At 44.9% G+C, this 16,489-nt stretch overlaps 1 protein-coding gene across 3 annotated transcripts in view; it reads right to left on the reverse strand.

The window, feature by feature from the left end:
• CHAT (choline O-acetyltransferase) overlaps positions 1–16,489 on the reverse strand; it is a 56,986-nt gene that overhangs the window by 15,388 nt on the left and 25,109 nt on the right. For all 3 annotated transcript variants that reach the window (XM_055119656.1, XM_055119657.1, XM_055119655.1), the window contains exons 8-10: positions 4,993–5,162; positions 1,688–1,788; positions 1,317–1,445 (exon numbers count right to left, since the gene is read on the reverse strand). In XM_055119656.1, coding sequence (XP_054975631.1) covers positions 1,317–1,445; positions 1,688–1,788; positions 4,993–5,162 — 400 coding nt within the window. The remainder of the gene's footprint in view (positions 1–1,316; positions 1,446–1,687; positions 1,789–4,992; positions 5,163–16,489) is intronic.

The following is a 16,489-nucleotide window of genomic DNA, read 5'->3' on the forward strand; positions in this document are numbered from 1 at the left end:
GATCTTAGTGGCCTCATCTTCCTCATCCTTGTCATCTGAGCCTGTCACACCCTGCCCACCTGCACTCTTCTGAACCCCCGCAGACTACACACTGGCTCACCACAACATGCTGCTCGATGGACCCCTTTAGGAAAAAACAGTGCAGTTCTGCACAGTAAGGTCTTTGCTTTCCTACGGCACCCCAACTCTGGCCACTCTCTCATTTTCTGTTTTTCTTTTTCTTTTTTTAAAATTAATTAATTAATTTTGCTTTTTGGGTCACACCTGGCAATGCACAGGGCTTCCTCCTGGTTTTACCCCTGGCAGTGTGCAGGGGACCATGTGGCATGCTGGAAATTGAACCCAGGTCGGCCACGTGCAAGGCAAACACCCTACCTGCTGTGCTATCACTCCGGCCCCTCATCTGCTGTTTTTCTAACTGGCCTGGGATCTTCAGAAAGCCATACAAGAAGGAACAAGCTGCTTTGCTTCTTCTCTGACTGCCTGTACCACAGACTCCTGTTCAATACTTCAAGGACTCTTTTTTTTTTCCGCAAAGACCACCTTCAATGCCCTTGCAGAATTCAGCTCCTTGTCCTCTGTGGGTTCAAGCACTGACTGCATCTCACATGTATGTCTATGTATGATGTGATGTATGGGCATTTAGACCAGTCTCATATATGAGAGGCAGGCATCTGAACACGTTCATGGCTATGTCCATAGAGCTTGACCTCACCAGAGCTCAGAACATGTTGAATTTATGAATGAACAAACGAATAGATGAATGGGCTCATGTCACTTAGTCAGTGAGGAAAGGAACTTCAAAGGTGCATAGCTAGTTGCCAGCCCATGGCTTCCTTTGCACCTTGTCACTGAGCCAACACTGGCCCACTGAGGTAGCCCACTGCCTGGGTCCCGTTAGGACATGGGCTGCGTCTTGTCCCCAGAAGGAGGCCTGCCTATCAAACTGCAGTGTGAGGTCTAGCAAATAGAAATAGCCTGGATTCAAATAACCTATTCAAACTAGCTGTATATAACTCTCCCACGGCAAGAAGGATTTCCCCACCTTGTCTCAGTCAGATGGGACCTTTGGAAAAGAAATAGCTCAATGTTTGCATTTTATGGAAATGAGGGACACCAGGCAAGGTTATTTCCCCAGAGCTCCAGCTCCCCTTTTGTTTAACTACATTTCCATCAGGGGGTGAGGAGAGGAAGAGGAGTTGTGGCCTTTGGAACTTTCCAGGCTGTCTCTTCAACCAGGGCAGGCTGGGTGGGTGACACCCCACCCATTCCCCCAAAATCACCACCCTCAAGGACACACTGGGACTTCTTCTCACCGTTGAAGTTTCTCTGCCGAGGAAGCTAAGAGGCCTTGAATTTCCGGGGAGCACTTCCACCTCAACCTCCTGGGGGCTGGCAACTCACTGACTGAATCTGCTCGAACAAGCTTCTTGCTGCTCTTCATCCTAGAGGTAGAGAAGGGAGTGGCGGCCACCCCAAACCCGTGGCCTGGTCCCTCCCTCTCTGACAAAGCCGAGGACGTCATCCCCGTGGCTTTTATACTCCATCCTTGGCAGAAACTTTCTCGACATTGCATCACCTCCACCCCCACCCCCGACCCCCTGTGGCCACCCCACTTTCCTGGCCAGGGCCTGGCATCCACTGTGCACTCTGGCTTTGGTGGGGAGGGCCCCGCTGACGAACTCACATATGCTTGAGCAGGTGCTCAGTGCACTGCACCAGGACAATGCCATCAAATGGGGAGTGTTCACACACCACTCCACAGGTACCGTCTCGGCCCACCACAAACTGCAGAGGAAGAGGAGAGCATCTGGGAGAAGCAGCATCACAAGCCAGCCCCTTGTCTCCAGCCCACGCCTCCTCCCTCGCCTCTCCCAGAGCATCAAAGCTCAGTCCCTTCTGTAAAGAGTGCTGCATTCACCAAGGCCCCAGACTATGGAATCTAAGTAGTTCCCAACAGTGCCATCCCCTTCCCAGAAAAGCTCTGGGAAGTGATGCTGGACAAGCCCAAAGTTCTCTGGCTGAAACGGCTCAGTGTTTCCTGAGAACTTGCACAAATATGGTACATGCTGTCCGCAGGCTGGGGTCCACAGGTGGGCAGCTTTGATCTGAATCTGTTACCCACCCCCACTCATACCTTTCAAGGCCCGAATTAGGACCACCACCCAGTACCATTTTGTGTGGCCATATCTCCTAGACAGACCCTGCATGTTTGGAAATTGTTGGTCTTATGCCCAGGAGTTAGAGCCATGTGCATTCGTAGTGGGCGTTCAATTACTCTGTTGAACAAACAAATGCAAGGTAGTGATCCCATTTGGATGGTTAGCAGATTCCCAGGGAGAAATAAAATTCGCTGTGAGTGAAGGCAAAGGCATAGGCCTGCTCTCCAACCAGAGACCCGGCTTCACGCTTCACTGTTGCCACCTGCTAGCTGGGAGAGTTTCCAACAGATGCTTCCACTCTCTGGCTGCAGTTTTCTCTCAGTTTGAATTTAAAAGGGTTCAGTAAGTTCCAGCTTACAGGATTGGTATGAAAACCAATGAGAAGCGATATGAAAGGCAACAGGAGCCTTGCAGACATCTCACTATCTTTATTGTTCCTTTACAAGGACTATAGTATGTAGCCACCTCGGAAGAGAGACATAGAGCACCGAAGGACTAGGAGAACATTTAAGCAGGATGGAATATGATTCTTCATGTTTGTTTGTTTTTGTTCACCTAAGCAGTGCTTAGAGGACCCTGGGACTACCCTAGTGGTACTTGAAGACCATGTGATGCCAGGAATCAAAAATGGTACACATGTTCCATCCCCTTAAGTCATCTCCCCAACCCTTAGATCTGATTTTTAAAGTGTAGTCTGAATAAAACGGGGCTTGCTATCAGCTTAGATCAGCACAGCATCATGCCCAAGAGATGCCAGTAAAGCCACAAGTCAATAAAGAAACATCTTACTCTGAAAGCTTCACTGACACTCCTCCCAAGTGACCAAATGCACACACACACACACACATCTGAGGCAACACTCTCCACATCTCCCCCCACCTCTCCCATAGAATGCTACTTGCCTGGATCTCCTTTGGGGGGACTAGACCTTCTCTGGTGGTGCTCGGGGTGTACTCCTGGCTCTGTACCCAGAGATCATGCCTGGCAGGACTTGGGGGACCTTATGTGATGCTGAGGATTGAAACCAGTATTGCCACATGCAAAGCAAGAGCTTCACATGCTATACTATCTCTTGGTCCAGTTGCCTGAATTTTGGCTCCATTCATGTCTTGTTATTTAATTTTTATCTTTTTTGGCAAGGGTAAGGGCCTTCCCAGTAGTGCTCAGAGTCCCAGGATTTTATGTCCAGCCTGACACAGTGGACCTTATGGTTTAGTGTTTACTCAAGCCAGAAGATATACCTGGCAGCACTTGGAAAACCAGACAATGTTGGGGACAGAGCTTGGAGCCTTGAGCATGCAAGGCATTCATTCTATTCCTTTGAGTCCTTTACACCCATTTTTCCAAAATAATTTCCCATACTGTTTTTAGTATGCCAAAAACAGTAACAACAAGTCTCACAATGGAGATGTTACTGGTGCCTTCTCGAGCAAAATTGTTGAACTACGAGACAACAGTGCTACAGACAGTACTACAAATAAGAGAATAGACTTTCTCTTAAAATTCATCCCTCCCAAGCTCCTTCCTTCCTTCTCCCTTCCAAGTCCCCTGCCTCTCTGCCCTGAGATAAACTCTGATCCTCTCTATTTGGGTCCATAGGGCCTTTGGCTTTCACAGATCACCCAACAATCTGTGCTACTTGCAAAGAGCCAGGCAAGGTGAGGCAGGAGGGGGGAGCTGGGCACGCTCACGTATTAGTGTCTACCTGCCCGTATCACAGAAAAAAAGGGAGGGAAAGGGAGCCTTTCAAAAACCACTACCAAGCCTTGTTAGGCTGCAGGTTCTGTATCTCCATGAGATCATTTCAATCTACTGCTGCTCTGTGAAAGATTACAAGCCATTAGCGTCACGGAGGAGGCAAAAACAGCCAGCGCAGCAGCAGAGCACTCATGAGCAATAGCAGAATCAATATGCAAACCGATGAAAAAGATAACCTGCTGAACACAGGAGACAGACAACAAGAGAAACGAGGCATTGCCTAGAAAATACTCATCAATGTGATGGTGCTGAATCGGAGCACGGAGAGGGTTTGGCAACTGCAGCATCCGGCTGTGGTGAAGAGTGATTCTACCGACAGACCGGAGCAGACTCAGCACGGCCATGTGAGGAAAGCAGGACGGAGGGATGGAACGAGGGGATGGTGGCTTCACCCCCATCTACATCAGTACTGTAGGCTGATGTCATGGAAACAAGTACCAAGCTCACTGTCTTGTTTCATTTTGATGCTGGGCTGCCTGAGCCTCCTTGGGACGCGGGGAGTATGTCCTCACAATCAGGGCACAGTAAATGTGGCCTGAAGAGAGAGTAGTGGAGTTGAGGTGCTGGCTTTGCATGCAGCTGACCCGGTTTGATCTGATCCCCAGCTCTGCTTATGGTTCCCTGCACACTGTAAGGAATGATTCCCGAGTGCAGACCAAGAATGAGCCATGAGCACAGAGCCAGAAGTGGGCTTTGTCTTTAGACAGATGTGGCCCAGACACTGAAATTAAAAAATGTCCTTCTCAAAGATGCTGATGCCACTGAGCATTGGACTTGATTGTCCCTGTTGAGGAGTTGTCAGTGAGAGTACCTGGCTCACAATGTGTGATGGGAAATGGGAAACGAACCCCAGATCTGAGTCTGACCATCACATCCCCCTACAGGCTAGAAGAAGATTTCGAAATTTGAGACAGGGCTGACCACTTGCTCTTGAGAAGTCAGACCAGTGGTACCCCAGGGCACATTGCCAGCAATTTCTACTGCTTCTGCCCCAGATGCAGCCAGTGGTCATCAGAAGTCAGTGAGTGAGTAGGCCTGCTGGACTCAAGCACGGGGCCCCACAGATTCTTACCTGCAGGGACTTGTCGTACCAGCGGTTTGCCCCATTCTTGCTGCAGCCTCCTCCATGCAGGAGCTGGAGTGCCCTGTTGGTGTGACTGAGCTCCACGCCTCCCGGGCTGTCCAGGCACACCAGGCAGATGCAGCGCTCGATCATGTCCAGTGAGTCCCGGTTGGTGGAGTCTGCGGGGCAGGCAAGCAAGGCCTTGGCACCTGTCCTGCCCTGGGTAGGGTGGGCTCCCCGCCATAGTCCCACATTCCAGAGGGAGGCACCCACATAGACATCCAGATGTGAAGCCAGTCCTGATCTCTCCCTCTAGTCCTGGGCATGGGTGTGAAGTCAGCCAGACTGTCCTGAGCCTCTGGATGACCCTTGGGAGCAGCTGCCCTCAAGGTCTCTGCAAGCATGTAGCTGCCCTGAACTGTGAGCGATTCTACCCCAGGTATGTGCTCACTTGTACACTGGTTCTGCCTTTGAGGAGGCTGGCGTAGAAACTTCTCCCTGGCCATTAGAACTTCAGGTGCGCCCAAACCAGGGGAGAAGCTCCAATTCCCCATCCAACAGCACCCTGCTCTGGCACCCCTCAAATCGCAACTGGCAAGTAGGTATGTTTCTCTGTCTCAAACTAGGATTTCTGGCAATTGTTTTTGAGGGCTCACACCTGGCAATGATCAGAGGTTGTTCTGTGCTCTGTGGTTCTTCTGAGAGAGATGCTCAGAAGGGGGACCCTGTGGCACTGAGGATCGAACCAGACTCCCATATGCCAAGCGTGAATTCTAACCACGGAGCTCTCTCCCTGGTCCCAGCTGCAGACAGTATTTATAGTTAAGAAAATCTGGAGAAAAGAAGCACCCACATCCCCAGCTGCTGTTTGATGCAGAGGACAGGTAGGAAGCCAGGCTGCCCCAACCCTTATCCAGAGGGGCCTTTTAGCGCTGTCTCCTGGTAGCATCAGGATGAAAAGCCACCAACTTGGTAGGAGAGTCACCATTTCCTGCACAGGGGAAAATGGGCTGAGCTTCCTGGAACAGAGCTGATCCAGCCAGATGGGCTGCCCCAAGGAGAGAAGAGGGAAAAACCTGCTCAATGGGACCTGGTGGGGCCATGGCTGCTGCTGCTGCTGTATAACATACCAGCCAGGAGACTTGACTATGATGATTTAATTCATTCTCCTCCATCACGTCAGGGTTTAGGACCTGACAGTGAGGGTTATCCATCACACAGAGACCTTGACCACTGGGATGGATGCTGTCACAGAATGAAGTTCTGGGTGATCTTTCAGGAGAAGGTCAGGAGAAGAGAAGAACAAACATTCTCTTACCCTGCCTCAAAATGTTCTATGCGTAGAACAATTAGGTGCATGGTATTTGGAGCAAAGGGGTATTATGTTGCCGAATTGCTATTGCATATCTCAGTCTCCATCCTCCCTTTTGTCATAGAAAGTGTGGGTGCTAGCTTGACCCACAAGCAACCACGAGTAAAGTCACAGTTTCAGGCTCCGTTATAGGCAGAGATAAGCATGTGAACCATATGTCTAAATGCTGCCAATAAGATCTAAAATACTATTCGACAGCTCCCGAGAAACCTCCTCAAAGATAACTAGCATGGGGCTGGAGTGATAGCACAGCAGGTAGAGCGTTTGCCTTGCACGCGGCCGACCCAGGTTCGAATCCCAGTATCCCATATGGTCCCCTGAGCACTGCTAGGGGTAATTCCTGAGTGCATGAGCCAGGAGTGACCCCTGTGCATCGCCAGGTGTGACCCAAAAAGAAAAAAAAAGATAACTAGCATGTACTCTTTGCCCTTCTTCCTATTTTCTCCCCAGCTATGGTGGCAGCCCCAAACCCCCCAACCACCCAGTACACGAAGGATGCTGGTCCTCATTCCAAGGATCTTATTCCAGTGCTAATGGGCCGTATGTGGTGGATTTGGGAATGTGAAGAATCTAGCAACAGCAGAGAACCACTGAAGGCCCAGAGTGATTTGGGGGTCTAGGATGTCTGTCTGCTTGGGCCAGGGGCCTGGAGGCCAGTCAAGGGCAGCCCAAATGACACACACCTTGGCCCCACTCACAAGCTTAGTGAGCCCCTCAAGCTTTGGCTCAATATCTGCCACCATCAAGGTCTCCTCAGAAATAGTCCCAAGGTCAACAGACCTGCCCAGTCAAGAGGACAGGAGAGAGGGAGACTTGACACAGTCCTCCTCTGTGGGGTAGCCAAAAAAACATGATTTCTAGATATCAGAGTCCCAGCCACCCCCAAGCTGCAGAGGACCCCCTGAGGAGGGGCTGAGCCATCACCAGTGCAGGTTGCTTAGGGACTCAGAGCTCAGCACCAACCACCAGAAACCAGGTGCTGGCTCATTAGACAGAATGAAATGGGAGCAGGTCTGCAGAGCCGGATGCCAGGTGGCCTTGCAAATGAACTCCCGGCATCCGAGGAGCTGATCGGTCAAACGCTGACAAGTTTATCGTGTAAGGCAGAAAATGAACTACCCCCAAATCTATCCACCAGGACTCTGGCCCCAACGTAATGGAAACACGGGGCGGTGGGCTGCAGGCACGCGGCAGGAGCCGTTTGTCTTGTGACATCCTCATCGAGCACCATGGCGGCTCATTTAATGTGGCAAATCAATCTTCCTCAAGGAGTCCCTGCTTAATAGTGAGAAGCCAGAGTTGAATAATAGGAGGAGCTTGCTCCACCACCCCCACCAGGGGAACTGCTGACATCCCAGAGGCTACAAGGCCATGGAGAGCCCTGGAGCTTCTGTTGTGAGGGGCTGAGAGCTTAACAGCCTGACTGAGGTGAGAGCAACACAGCATTTCTGCCAAAGGAGGGCTGGAGAAGTTTCAGGGGCTGCTCCCTAACACACGCGCCCACTCACCTATGCATGCACACAGACCCAGACAAACACAGACTTCTGACACTCGTCTTTTCTGATCTCCTTCTCAGACAGCTGGCCATACACTGATTTCTATTGGCTCTGCTGTTCTCCAAGGTCCAGAGGGTGGGGGTCTTTTCTCAGAGGTTTAGAGCCTCTAGATGTGTGCCAATCCCCTCTGTTTTTCTCAGATGAAGGAATCTTATCTCCTTTGGGGAAGTAATTACAGCATCACACATCCCATGTTCTTGCCCTTTCTTTAGCTCATGGAAGTAACTTTCAGTGACCGATCCACACACTTGTGCCATGCACAGATGTCAAAAGGTTAAAAACTGTTGTCTTAATGGATAACTATTAGGGTCTCGGTCCCAAGAGACTTAAGTACTCCAACAAAAGTGTTTCTTGTTCAGCGTAGCCTGGTTCTTGTAAGTGAGAACTTCCACTCTTTTTTCCTTCTCTAAAGAGCTCAAGAGAGAGGGATTTCTACTCCCAGGAAGATCATCTAGACTTCCTTTCTCCTCACTGAAAACCCTGGGCATTGTATTTAAAACAAACATAAGGAGATTTATGAAAGAGTGAAAGAGAGGGCAGAACTAGGGACCTCAGGATCCAAAGATGATGATGGGTTCCCTGGTTAATAAAGATTGAATTGTGTCCTGCTCTTGCCTCCTAAAATTTGTATATTGAATTTCTAGTCCCTGTGTGACTGTTTTCAAAAACAGGACCTATAAAGAGATAATTAAGCTAAAATAAGACTATAAAGAAGGAGTCTTATTAAACCAACACAACTGTTGTTCTTATAAAAAGACGAAATGATAGCTGAGATCCATGTGTACAGAGGAAAGACTGTGTGCGAATCAACGAGAAGTCAGTCAATCTAATAAGCCAGGGAGAAAGGTCTCAGCAGAAAACAACCCTGCCTATGACTTGAAACCTAATCATGAGCAGCTTTGTAAGGGTCTATCTCACAGTGATTCAATAAAAAACTAAAAATAAAAAATAAAACCTGCCAACAACTGTATTTTGCACTTTCAGTCTCCAGAACTGAGAATTTTTTTATTTCATTGCTTCATTCACCCAGTTTCTGGTATTCTGTTATGGCTATTGGATCTTCTTTCACCTAATTATACCATACTTGGAATTGATATAACCAGAAATATTTTTTAAAAAACATCACAGTAGACAAAAACATCCCCAACAAAAGCTTGCTCTCTTTAGCTGAAGGACCAGGTGTGAGGCAGAGTAGCAAGATAGACCATTTTTGACTAGTACCCTGACCCCTGGCCAACATAGGCCAAGTGGAGAGTCTAAACTTCTCTCATCACCAGTCTGAGATGAATCATCTTCACTTCTGGTATCAAGGAAGGTGTGGTCTTAGAAGGAAGTTGGAACTTCCATAACTTCTGGGCAATAAATATCATGCCAGTTCCCTCCCCCCCCCCTTTTGGCATTAGCAGGGACTATGTGGGGAGCTTGGATTCCCATATTCCACTACCAGTAGCAAGGATATCTTCTCTTGGATCACACGAGGAATCAGGACATTTATTCCCACTTGGTTGCAACTAAGAAATTCCCATCTTCCACTACCAGTAGCAAGGATATCTTCTCTTAGACCACATGAGGAATCAGGACATTTACTCCCACTTGTTTGCAACTAGAAATACCAATCCCCTTTCTCTTCAGTGCCTGCAGTTTCAGAGCAGTGTCAGAAAAAAAAAAGAGTTAAAATAAAAGTTAAGCAAGCTCCAGAGGGGCCAGAGCGACAGCCCAATGGGCAAGGTGCTTGCCTCCATGCTGTCAGCTGAGTTTAATCTTTGGCACTCCATATGGTCCCCTAAGCTTGCCAGGAGTAATCTCTGAGTATAGAACCAGGAGTAAGCCTTAAGCACTGAATGTGGCCCCCAAACAAAACCAAAAGTAAATAACTAAGCCCCAGAGTCTCATAATATAGCCAGGTTTTAATAGAAAATCAGTCATACCTACAGTCGGGGAAATAAGTAGATATCAGTAGGATAATAGAAATGTTACAATTATATATTTCAGTCATCATAAAATGCTTTAATTTTTAGTTATTGATGCATTTGAAATAAATTTTAGAAACCCCAGAAAATGTCAGCAAAAAGAAAGATAATCAAACATAAATTTTAGAATAGAAAAATATAATAGCATAATGAACTCAGAGGAAGGCCAGAGCAATAGTACAGTGGGTAGGGCACTTGCCTTGCACACCACTGACCCAGGTTTGATCCCCAACACCCCATATGGTCCTCTGAGTCTACCAGGAGTGAAGCCTAAATGCAGAGACAGGAGTAAGCCCTGAGCACCACTGGGTGTGACTCAAAAGCAAGAGCAAAACAAAATAAGAAACTCACAGGATGCACTCAACAGCAGAATGTATGGGACAGAGAAAATAATTAGCAAATTTACAGATGAAACCATATAAACTAGCCAACTTGAATAACAGAAGGAAAATATACTTGAAAAAATAGACAAAGATTAAGGAATCTGTGGGACAAAATGTTTTAACAGTTATACCACCAGAGTTTCCAGAAGAATGGAAAAAAGCCAGGACAGAAAAATATTCAGAGGAATAATTGATGAAAACAACTTATATTTGCAGAATATATAAACTTAATGACTCAATATATTCAGTTAATCCCAAATAGGATGAATGCAAAGAAATCCACAACAAAATATAGTCGAACAGTTGAAGATTGAGGACAAAGGAAAAAAATCTTAAAGACAGATAATTGACATTTCACCTAAGGAAAAATAATTTTAATTTCAACATATTTTTCATCAAAACTCATAAAGTTTAGCAGGATGTAGCATAATCTTTTTTCTTAGGTGCTAAAAAAATTCAAACTTCTATATCCAGCAAAAGTGTCTTTCAGGAAAAAACAGTGGAAAACATTCTCAGATGAGGTAAAGCTAAGAGAATTTGTCTCTAGCAAAGTTACTCAAAAAGAATGGTGAAAAAGAGTTCCCTGGGAATTTTTAAAAAATCATAAAATGTGGAACATTAGAATATCAAGAAAGAATAAGGAGCAACATCACTGTATAATTGTCATCCCGTTGTTTGTCGATTTACTTGAGTGGGCACCAGTAACATCTCTATTACTCTCAGCCCTGAGATTTTAGCTGCCTCTCCTTACTCGTCTTTGCCAACGATTGGAGGCTCTTTCAGGATCAGAAGAATGAGACCTATCATTACTGTTTTGGGCATATCAAAAGGAGCAACATAAAGAGCAAAAATCTTGGGGCTGGAGTGATAGCACAGCGGGTAGGGCGTATGCCTTGCACTCGGCCAATCCGGGTTCGATTCCTAGCATCCCATATGGTCCTCCAGCACCGCCAGGAGTAATTCCTGAGTGTAGAGCCAGGAGTAACCCCTGTGCATCGCTGGGTGTGACCCCCCCCAAAAAAAAGAGCAAAAATCTTATTAAGTACATTTTAATTATTTTTTGGACTTTTTAAAATCATATTTCATTTAGGAGAAAAAGGCCTGATGAAGTTCCAAAATTATATAGAGGGAAATTTTATGACATTTAACCTAGGTAATGTAAATGGGTATAAGAGGTCAATGTATAATAAAGTTTGTAATATTTCAACATAGTAAACTGTAGCACTGTATAGCACTGTCATAGCACTGTTGTCCGCTGTTCATCGATTTGCTCGAGTGGGCACTAGTAACATCTCCATTGTGAGACCTATTACTGTTTTTGGCATATCAAATAAGCCACGGGGAGCTTGCCAGATTCTGCTGTGTGGGCAGGATACTCTTGGGAGCTTGCTGGGCTCCGTAGCTTGCCGGGCTCTCTGAGAGAGACAGAGGAATTGAACCCGGGTCAGCAACGTGCAAGGCAAACGCCCTACCCGCTGTGCTATGGCTCCAACCCACTATACATAAATAAGAATGGAATTCTGAAATGAATGTTCAAGTAATCCACAGGAAGATAGGGGGAAAAGAGACAACTGAAAGACACAGAAGGTGAGAGATGTACTCAATGATAGATCACATGCCAAATATAGGTGAGGCCCTGAGTCCAATCCCTGGACACAAAAATAAAATATAAGATGAAAAAACTTCACAAAACAGAAAATAAAAGTTTGTGCAAACCCCTATTATAATAATAATTATATCAACAGTGGAATCAAAGAAGTAGTTCAATAGTTTCAAGTGCACGTTTGATATGCAGGAGGCCCAGGTTTGATTCCTGGTACCACATCGTTCCCCAAGCATCAGTAGGAGTGACCCCCAAGCACTCAGGAGGAAGTATTCCCTAGTCCTTGAGTTTCACCAGATGTGGGTGGTCCAGAAAACAAAAACCAAAAAATGAGTTTAAAAAGTTTAACAAAATGGACTAAAAAATTATGTCCCTGTAATGTAGAAGCCAAACAACCTCAAATAACAAAATATCAGCACAGAAGGCTTAACCTGAAACAGCATCTTAGTGACCTCCTATACAAGGACTTAATGGCGCCATGGTAATATACAACAATCTTCACTAACTTTCTTCTAAGGAAACATTTTTTTTGATCATTCTTTTATTTTAATTTAATTTAATTTTTTTGCTTTTTGGGTCATACCTGGCAATGCACAGGAGTTACTCCTAGCTCTACACTCAGTAATTACTCCTGGTGGTGCTCAGGGGACCATATGGGATGCTGGGAATAGAACCTGGGTCAGCCACGTGCAAGGCAATGTCCTACCCACTGTACTATCACTCCAGCCCCGATCATTCTTTTAGAAAATTTTTTATAACAAGCAACATAAGAAAAGTTATTGAGGCCTAGCTGTGAGGGTAGGCTTAAGAGGTGGTTGGAAAATTGGAATTAATGGTGATGAAAAGATGCAACAGCAGTGGAATTGTTGTTGGAATATTGAATGTCTGTAACAAATCATCGTGAGCAATTTTGTAAACTACAGTTTTTAATTAAAGTGTAAGGGGAAAATAAAATTTTAAAAAATCATGTCCCAGCTATATCCCATCAATAAGAATCTTATATAAAAGTATTACAATACAGGTTGATTGAAAGTAAATGAAAAAAATAAGGCAAACATTAATCAAAGAAAGCAAGTGTGAGCATACTGATAGTAGACAAGGCAAAACTCAAAGGAAAAAAATCATCAGAAACATATATGAACATTACATAAAACTAGAAGTGTGAATTTACTAAGAGGACAAAAAAATCCTAAATGAGTATGTACCGAGCAAATCACAACATATGTAAATGGATAGACCTAAGGCAGAAATAGACAAATCATAATAGTATTTAGAGATCTCAATATGCCTTGCTTGACAATTGATAGAACAAATAGGCAGAACACAGCAAGAATATGGAAGAACTCAGTGACACCATCAATCAGCAGGATCTAATTGACATTTATGGGCCACTCCACCCCACAGCAACAGAATGCATATTCCTTTTCAGTGCCTAGGAAATGCATACCAATGTAGACCATTTCCTAAGCCATAAAACATCCTCAATAAATGGAAAAGAACAAAATCATAGAAAATGTGTTTTCTGACCACTGGAGTTAAGGTGAAAATCAATAAGAGAAAAATGACCAAAAAATCAATAATAGAAAAAATAACGAAAAAGGGTTAGGAATCAAACAACACTCTGAGGAAAAAAAAATCCCTGGATCAGAGAAGTCTTCTGGGAAATTTTAAAATGTTAATGAATGAAAAGCAATTTCAAATTGAGTAAAAGGTACAGAGAGAGCTTAACACGTGGGAGGGTATGCTTTCATGTAGGGGCTCAGGGTTTGATCCTGGCATTATGGGGTCCCCTGAGCACCACTGGGAGCAAGCTCCCACTGCTGACCTGGGATACCACTGAGGCCGACCAAGTGTGGCCGCAAGTTGGAAAAAAAACAACCAAACACGTACTTTAAAACTCAATTTAAGAATTCTAAATGGAGGGGCTGGAGCGATAGCACAGCGGGTAGGGTGTTTGCCTTGCACGCGGCCGACCCGGGTTCAAATCCCAGCATCCCATATGGTCCCCTGAGCACCGCCAGAGGTGATTCCTGAGTGCATGAGCCAGGAGTGACCCCTGTGTATTGCTGGGTGTGACCCCCCCCCCAAAAAAGAATTCTAAATGGAAACAAAGCATATAAAAATATATACCACATCACAATTTATGAGTCCAATTCTTTAGCTAAAGCATTACTTAGAGAAAAATGTACAGAACTAAATGATTATGTTAGAAAACAGAAGTCTTAAATGGATGATATAAAATTCTTTATATTGAGTTCTCACTTTAAAAACTTCAAATGGGGTGGGGGGGCTGGAGAAATAGTAAAATAGGTAAACTGTTGTATAGGGGTAGCCGACCCAGATTTGATCCCTGGCACTGCATAGGGTTCTCTGAACACTGCTAGGAGTGATCCCTGAGGACAGAGCCAGGAGTAAGCCCTGAGCACTGCTGGGTGTGACCCACTCCTCCAAAAAAGAACTTAGAAAAGGCCTGGGCAGTATCCAAGGGCTGGAGTGCATGATTGCCATTGAGAGAGAGGGGCCTAGGTTTGGTCCCTGACACCACATGATTCCTTTCATGCAGCTGACCCAGTTTTCTGGCTCGTGTGCTGTAGAAATTGGATAACTACAGGCAAAAAAAAATGCCCATAGTTTACAAAAACTCACTTTCAAATGATTTGTAAACTTAAAGGCAAACCCATAATATTATAAACATTTAGAAAAAAATATAGGATAAAAACTCATTGGGATCTGGAGCTAGGTAGAAAAAGTTCCTAGATTTTATAGAAGTTTTCAAAAAAGTTCTCAGATCCCTGAAAGTATGAGCCAGGAAAAGAAAATGAATAAATGGACTTCAGGAGTTGGAGCGATAGCACCGTGGGTAGGGCATTTGCCTTGCATGTGGCCGACCTGGGTTCGATTCCCAACATCCCATATGGTTCCCTGAGCACTGCCAGGAGTAATTCCTGAGTGCAGAACCAGGAGTAACCCCTGTGCAATGCTGGGTATGACCCAAGAAGCAAAAATAAATAAATAAATAAACAAACAAACAAAGTGTTTAAAAAATAAATAAATGGGCTTCACAAATAAAAACATTCATTTAATGAAGTATCATGTTAAGACAATGAAAAATGAGCAAATCAGGAGGAAATATTTGCAATCTGTATGTCCAATAAACGGTTAAAATCTAGAATAATTAAACAATCCTCAAAACTCACAGGAAGGAAAATCAAAACAAAACTTGAACAGTCCAATTAGAAAATGAGCAAAATACGTGAAATGATGTTTCACCAAAGAGGGTATATAGATGGCAAATTAGCACATTAAAAGCACATCATTAGTCACTAGAGCATTGCCAATTAAAGCTACTATCACTAAGCACCTATCAGAACAGCTGAAGTTTAAAAAAACAGCTACAACTCCACATGCTAGCAAGAATGCAAAGAAATGGAGTCAGTCATACACTGTTGATAGGAATGTAAAATGGCACTTTCACTCTGGAAAATATTTTAACACTTTCTTTGAAATGAAGCATGCAGTTTTCAAATGGCTTAGCAATTTCATTCCTGGATATATTTTCCCCCTGAAATGAAAACTCAGGATCACAAAAACCCATACACATCTGTTTATAGTAGTAGTTATATTTATAATGGTCCAAAACTGGAAACAATTTAGATGTCCTTCAGTGGATGAATGGTTAAACTTGATAAATCCATACTAAAGGATACATAAGAAAGAATGAGCTACTGGTACATGCAGCAGTTTGAATGAATCTCTGGAAAATTATGTTAAATATCAAAAGTAAACTCAAATGGCTACACAGTGTATGGTTCCATTTTATATAACAGTTTTTGGACACATCCGGCTGTGCTCAAGGCTCAGGGCTCTCCACACTGGGATCATTCCTGGCATGTTCAGGGGAACATATAGGGTGCTTGGGATCAAATCTGGGTCAGCTACATGCAAAGGAATGCACCTTAGCCACTATACTATCTCTCAGCCTCTCTATATGACATTTTTGAAGCAACACTATTACAGAAATGAAGAGCAGATTAGTGACTGAGCGTGAAGGAGGGCCGGGCTTGGAGAGAGGTGGGTGTGGCTATAAAAGCCAACATGGGGCTGGAGTGATAGCACAGCGGGTAGGGCGTTTGCTTTGCACGCGGCCAACTCAGGTTCGATTCCCAGCATCCCATATGGTCTCCTGAGCACAGCCAGGTGTAATTCCTGAGTGCATGAGCCAGGAGTAACCCCTGAGCATTGCCAGGTGTGACCCCCTCCCCCCAAAAAAAGCCAACACGAGGGACCCTTGTTGTGACTGAAGCATTCTGAATCTTGTATTAATGTCAACATCCTAGTAGTTATATTATATCACAGTTGTTTACTTATTTTAATTTGTATAGAGTCACAGCTATAGTCCTATGGCACGCAAAGAGCAAATGCCAGGGGCCCACCAGGGCCATACCTGGAGAGACTTTGGGCTGCCCATGGAGTACCAGGATGGAATTCAGAGCCTGACACAGCTAAGCATGTGCTCTGCCACTTAAGTCATCTCCCTGGCCCTTGTATTACAGTTTCGTAAGATATTAGCCTTGAAGGGAAGTAGCAACAGGTGATATTATTTCTTATAATTCCATATACAT

This window comes from Sorex araneus, chromosome 11, assembly GCF_027595985.1.
Source record: "Sorex araneus isolate mSorAra2 chromosome 11, mSorAra2.pri, whole genome shotgun sequence".
Taxonomy (NCBI): Eukaryota; Metazoa; Chordata; class Mammalia; order Eulipotyphla; family Soricidae; genus Sorex; species Sorex araneus.